We start from the raw sequence: 7,162 nt of genomic DNA, 5'->3' as shown, positions 1-7,162 counted from the left end.
CACCTTGTAAAATAGGTATGAATTCCCATCAGATTGCGTTGATATACAATTATACATATGAAAGATATTGCGTATTAAAGTACTTTTCATAGAAAGTCGTGCTGGGTGACACAAAAATTGCGTGCTGACTGACACGAACAAAGGAGGAAATTCATGTTGATGAACACGGTTAGAGTAGGACTCGTGACCAGAAGGTTGCCGGTTCGATTCCCAGAGCCGGCGGGTAACGACGGAGGTGCCTTTGAGCAAGGCACCTTACCCCTACTTGCTCCCCGGGCGCTGCAGTGATAGCTGCCCACTGCTCTGAGTGTACGTGTGTTCACGACTTGCTGTGCGTGTGTTCACTACTCTCTGGATGGGTTAAATGCAGAGGTTACATTTAGGGTATGGGTCACCATATCTGACTAATAGGTCACTTTCACTTTTCACTTTCAGAGAAATGGGAAATAGAATATATTAGAAGTGCTGTTCTACCGTATTTTAAATAATACTTTCATAAGTTTACATGTCGTTATAACATTCAAATACAGTAGAACGCACTTCTACCACTGCGCTGTGCCACAATGTACAGCATCTGATTAATTTAACTATTTTCTCATTTCCCATTTCTCTCTGCTTTAAGTCTCCCCAACCGGAAACTTGATTATTCAAACCTTTGTAAGGGGCTCTTGTCATGATAGTTAAAATTAGATAAACATAACTGTTAACTATAAGAAATAAAAATAATAAATCCATTAACACACTTAAATGAATTAAAACTGAAAGACAAAACAAAACATTAAACTGACAGCAAGAACAATTAAGTATAAAATTAAATTCACATTATGATTCACATGTAAATAATCCTTTACCTAAAGTAACATGCGGCTCTGGAACCATAGCTGTCAAAAAAAAACTTTAACATGCAAATGCAGTGTGTTTTTACCAACCAAATGAGGGATTAACAAAGATAAGGCATGATAAATGTAGTTTACTCAAGAAAGCAAAGCATACAAAAACACATCAATAGTTCTCTAAATGTGATGACACAAAAAATACATATTATCATGGGCAAACGAAATACAGTGCAGGATTGCAGTGGTGTGCATTATAGCCGAGACTCGCACGAACACTGTACAGTTGATTTTGTGACTGTAAGCCATTCACTGTAAATGCTATTGCGCTTTAAATAATGGCATTTTTTATGTATGAACCCATACAGTAGTGAATATTTATATATTATAATATATATATATATACACACACACACACACACACACACACACATATATATACTGTATATATATATATATACACACACACACACACACACACACACACACACACACACACACACACACACACGTGTGTGGTATGTACATCATCTCACTCTCTCTCTCTCACCAGACTGTATCAGGATAGACTGTAACCTCAGTAAGTGACACACACACACCACACACACACGCACACACACATATATATATATATATATATATATATACATATATATATATATACACATACATATATATTAACAAAAATAAAATAGTTTTGAAACTTTTTTAAAATTCAAAGCAAAAACAATAAGGTTAATTGTGCTTTCGTTAATGTTGCTTGAGCCATACAGAAAATACTTTAAAAACGCACTTTGTATTTGATGTTTAATGGCCCACACGAGCACCCGTGACTCAAAGCTGCGCGTGTCTATCTGGCAGTCACGTGATCGTGACATTAAAGCGGAAATGACAGTTAGCTTTTTACAGACTTACGGAACTTAAGGAAGATAGAAAGGTAAGAATAAAAACATTTCGTCACCATGTCCACAGCTTAATGTCTGGCTATTAAAATACCATAATGCATCACACATCGTGTTAAACTGTATTAAACTTAACAGTATACTGTACATGTCTTGTACGTAGAGAAACGATAGTGTTGTCTGATGTTTAACTCTAGTTCCATAAATAAATAAGATGTTTTGATGAGCCGAAGCTTCTGTAAACTGCTTGGAGTTCATCTGTTTAACACCGTCAGTGCCATCTATTAATGACTGTCAGATGTGTTTTCTGAGCGTGACTGCTGCATATTGTATCATGACGGTGTTACGAATCATAGAGTGACCCTTTAATGTTGTCACTTTAAGTAATCATCATTTTTACATTATGACTGGTTGGTGATCTGTTTATGTAAACAAAATTAGCCCTTAATAACATTTATTGTTTGGACTTGTTTAGATGTAAGATCACTGGGTTTTGTGTGTCAGTATTACATCACACATACGGCACTGATTTATTATTCTCTGACAATAAGAGAGGTTTTATATTATATACAGTATGTACAATATGAACAAAAAATGGTCATAACTGTGTTTCAGGGCTGTGATGTGAAAATGGCATCTGCCAGTGTGTCTCAGTCTGTTAGTGTTCAGGCTACAGAGAAATCTCAGTTGACCTTGAAAGGTAAGAATCAAAGCTACATGTTATTCATCCCCATTTAAAGATAATCTCTGTCTGGACAGAATAGACAGGATTGCTTTGTCTGGTGTTTATTAGTTGTGTCTGACTTGAAGTCTATGGGTCACATCAACCCATATGTTTTTGCAGTGTACTGTGTGTCCTGTAGAGGGTGATGTGCTCTGAATAATAACAATTACTGAAAGCAGCTAGTTAGACTGTGTTTTCATGTTAGGACTCATTATCATGGTTTCTTAATTTATTGGACATGAGCCAGCCAGTTGTTTGGCAGAATAAGACATGAGTGTGACCTTCAGTGCATGGGCACCCAAAAGGATGATCACCTTCTGAGACAATTTTTTATAATGTACAAATAAAGACAATTTATACTGTTTTCGAAAAGCAGTAAGTCTGGTATTATACACACAACTTGCTATTATACAGACAACATGTTTGCGAAAATGAAAAGATGTAGAAAAGGGTATATCTGTACGGTATTCTTTTTTAATTTGTGTGGTATAAAAAGGTGAAAAAAAACAACTTGATTAAGGTATGTATTTGACAAAATGTTTGACATAACATTGTATCAGGAAATATGAGTTTTATTCTAATAAACAAACAAAAACATACATCACAGACTATAAGTCATTTTTTGCCAAGACTGCTTAAATTCTTCCCAAAGCCGAGCTTTAGTGTATCCTCTAAACAAAACTACATAAGAAGAGTACACAATCTTTAATAAATCTAAAGTTTATTTAAAAGTCACTATTTATAATAATACAGAAAAAACATCTATTTTTCAAAGGTGGACCAATACTTTTATATATTACATACATGCATAAACACAGAAGAAATTATACATTTTTGTAGGCTTACCATAGTAAATTAACTTTAAGCTAGAATGCAGTTTTAAAGGAACTGGAAATTCTCTGCCCAGTTTTAACAATTCTATTTTAACAAAACAAGTCATTTGTCATAAAGTCCCAACATGAAGGGGTTAAGCTACTTGACAAAACATGAAATAATCATGTTGTGACAATTTGTTTTAAAATTGTGTTGAATTCACTTTAAATTAAGTAAATTGGATAAGTAGCTAAATTCCTTTTTTGGTGAATTTTTATTTGTTCATTTTTAGTAAGGAAATGATTATTTTTTAACAAATATATTTTTACAGTATGTAAATTTAGGTCTTGGAGAATATGTTTAACATTACATGAATTGAAGGTTGTCTTATAAAAGCTATATACGTTTATTTTTATGTTATGTTAGATATGTTCAATCTGCAACTGGCTTGCAGGAGCTGCCAGTGGCAGGTAATGTGACCCGCAATCAGGGCTGAGTCTAGGGGGGTTTTCTTGGGCCCCTTCAAAAATATCTAGCTTACAATTAAAATAATAAAAAATGAAGCGATATGCTTTGTTTTATTCATGCTTTGTGTTTCAGCAATGTTGACCATGCATTAAAACAAATCCAAACTAATTTAGAATAAAAGTACTATAATTTATTTGAAGCATCCCATCTTGGCTTTGCTTAACGTCAGAGCTGTGGCAGGCCGTGCGTTGCTGACAGTGCAAACAAAAAAATCCAGTTGTCAATATATTGAACTATTTTGACTGTTTTAAATGCAAAAAATGTCCACAAAGTGATAAAAAGAAATCCATATTAACAAATGGAGATACATTTTTTTTTTATGCGTCATATCCTGGCTTCGCATAAAGTGTGGCTGGCTGCAATACTGTAGTTTTATCACAATATTTTGAGCCCTTTAATTGCAAATACACCCCACAAAATGTTGATTATGCTACTGTATGGCCACAGCCTCCTTCACTACCTTGCCCAGTTCACATTTCTAGAGGACATGAAAGAGTTTATGTGTCACATCATTGGGGAGGGGTTACAAGATTGTGTGGCTTTCAGACTGTTCAGACCGTTTAATGATTTTTAACAGCATAAAATATTTAGAATATCGTGACCTTGAAATTATAAGGTTCTATCTGCATTCTGAGCAGTTTGGAGACTTCTCCAAATCTGTAAATATGTAGTCACAGAATAAGAATATGTGAACTCAGTTTTGACAGAAATGTCAGCGAGAAAGGTGGCAATATATATTTTAAAGGTTTGGCACTTGTGCTTTGTTCTGTCAGTGGTTTCAGCTAAGCCTCAGTCGCCCAAGCTGCCCAGTCGTCACTCTCGTCTGAGTTCGTTTGTGGAGGTGACTGCTGATGGCCTGACCAGTGAAACAAAGAAAACGGGCAAACGCACGGGACACCTGGAGTTACAGTGGAATGAAGACCTCACACTGTAGGACATTTCAACGTTCACCTAGCTGGCATAATATATTTTGCAATAATGTATAAATAAGCATGTTTGTGTCATGACTTTATATTTATATTTATATAACAATTTTTTTTTTTCTAAATTCATAATGAATCTTTTCTGCAGGAACGTGACTCCTCAGAGTCATTTGGATCTGAAGTTGTGGAGTTGTCACACTTTGAGGAAAGAGCTTTTGGGCAGTGCCACCATTGATTTACTGGACACCTTACGAACACATGATGGCAAGAGTAAGGTCTCCCTCACACAAACACATATGTATTCACTACCTATTTGAGTTGAACCAATTAAAATAAATGCTTAAGTCCTGTTGAGATATGTATAACTATGACAAACTATAAAACACCATATATAAAGAGAAACGAAACTGGCCTTCATGAAGTCCGCTGATTGTTGTTAGTTGAAGAGAACACGTGTCTACGTCCTCTAGATACTCAGGGAACCTCAGATGTAATGTAAGATTAAACTTTCGAATGAATGAAATCTGGAATTTAAAGAGCAAACATACAATAACTAAAGTAGTCTTCAGACACTGGTTTTATTATTTACAGCAATCATCTGGCATTTATTAGTTCTGAACAGATTCATTTGTAGACTATTACCAACATGGTTGATGTGGGACAAAGTTACTGTGTTTTCAGGAAACAGTCGTGACTTGCTAGTTGGTTTCACCATCGGTGCATTGTACTATGGTGGTTAAGCAGCCAGTTACATTGTTGTTTGGGAGACGCACCCACAGTTTTGCATGTCAGCTAATTCCTAACATTTTTAATGTAAAGGTTACTCTGAAAATTACTGATGTGTTAGCTTTGTTTAAAGCGCTGTCACAATCATGGAAGTGGGTGTACATAAGGTCGATATAATCAAAGATTATGGCTGCATCCCAATTCAAAGGCTGCATGCTTCTAAGAACGCGGCCATTCAGGTTGCTCAACGGAATTTGTAAATGGGACAGTTTAGCCTTTTGAAGAATTTCCCAACCAGGTGTTTCAGCCTACTGGTCGTGTCACATTTGTCACAGTGAATCTTGTGATAGCCTTGGCCATGAGGGATCCATCTGATGGAGGCACATTTGGAGGCTGCATTTAAAGGAGCCTTTAAATTGGGACACCCTTGTTGCACTACAGCGACATAATTGGTCTTTGAATGTGGCATTCAGAGGGCTCAGCCTATGCAGCCAATGTTAGCAAGATGCAGCACTGCAATTACTATGATAAACATGCCTGCCGAGTGTGCTGACTTTTGCCACGTACACACTGCAGATACATTCGTTTGTCACTTCACCTTTTAGTGCTTAATTATGTTCTGTACATCAGAGATGTGTCTTCCTCGTTTTGAGTAAGAAAATAACATTGAAAGAAGTCTTTACTTTCGCACATTTTGACACGGAGCGAGCCGCTCTCACGAGCCCTTCGCTTAAGCTTAGAGGGTTGCCAGATCTTCAAAGCAAAAAAGTAAGATTCAGGGATAGTTTCTTTCCATGGGCTATAAGAACACTAAATAACCCTACTATCAATTAATTATTTATGGTCTGTTGTGATGTTTATATGTATATTTTTACTCTTTGTTTTTAGAAATGTTTTAGTAATGTTATATTATGTGTTTTTTTAAACTGTACTAAGGAGGAGTTGCATTGTAATTTTGTTGTATTTTAATACAAGCACAATAAACTAAACCTTAAAAATCCAAATTATTTATATTTTATTAGACCAAAAAATTAACAACCGCAAATTACCATATTTAACACCTAAAGCGTCAAGCTTTATGATCTAACACCGTGTCTACACCGCGACACGCCACACGGCTTGTTTTAATGGGTTTGTCGCTTTCATCCAGTGTGGACAAAATTGGTTCTAATGAGTTTCTGTTGTCTTTTGTTGTTTCGTGCCGGTCACGTCCGGTGTAACTCAACTCAACTTTATTTATATAGCGCTTTTTACAATTTTCATTGTTACAAAGCAGCTGTACATGAGACATATTGACTATAAGCAAAACAATTAAAGTTGTACCTGTAAAAACAAGAAAAAGGTGAAAACACAGAAGACAGACATACCCACATACAAAACACTCCACACACACAATATGCACACGTACTAACACACATAGACATAGACACACACACACGGACGCGCACGCACGCACACACGTACACAAACAAGTACACACACACAGTGAGAGCAAACATTTAAATAAATGTAAAAATGATAAAGGAGAGAGAAGCACAGGTCAAATATAACAGACTATAAATTCCTATATGCAATATTAATTAGGTAAAACTTTAAAATTTTAACAAAACTAGTATTTAGCCGAATAATAGCAGATAAGGAGTTCTTATTATTGTTCTTATTCACAGCTGCAAGGCGTAAGAACGTCGCTATGATTACCAGTGTGTCAGTCAT

At 35.8% G+C, this 7,162-nt stretch overlaps 1 protein-coding gene across 2 annotated transcripts in view; it reads left to right on the top strand.

Annotated features, from left to right (window-relative positions):
- Nucleotides 1–1,676: 1,676 nt before the first annotated feature.
- wwp2 (WW domain containing E3 ubiquitin protein ligase 2) overlaps nucleotides 1,677–7,162 on the top strand; it is a 35,328-nt gene continuing 29,842 nt past the window's right edge. For both annotated transcript variants that reach the window (XM_057329589.1, XM_057329588.1), the window contains exons 1-4: nucleotides 1,677–1,770; nucleotides 2,351–2,435; nucleotides 4,574–4,730; nucleotides 4,872–4,993. In XM_057329589.1, coding sequence (XP_057185572.1) covers nucleotides 2,366–2,435; nucleotides 4,574–4,730; nucleotides 4,872–4,993 — 349 coding nt within the window. In that variant the 5' untranslated portion in view covers nucleotides 1,677–1,770; nucleotides 2,351–2,365. The remainder of the gene's footprint in view (nucleotides 1,771–2,350; nucleotides 2,436–4,573; nucleotides 4,731–4,871; nucleotides 4,994–7,162) is intronic.

This window comes from Triplophysa rosa, linkage group LG3 (assembly GCF_024868665.1).
Source record: "Triplophysa rosa linkage group LG3, Trosa_1v2, whole genome shotgun sequence".
NCBI lineage: Eukaryota > Metazoa > Chordata > Actinopteri > Cypriniformes > Nemacheilidae > Triplophysa > Triplophysa rosa.
This window is presented reverse-complemented; position numbering and strand designations above follow the sequence as displayed.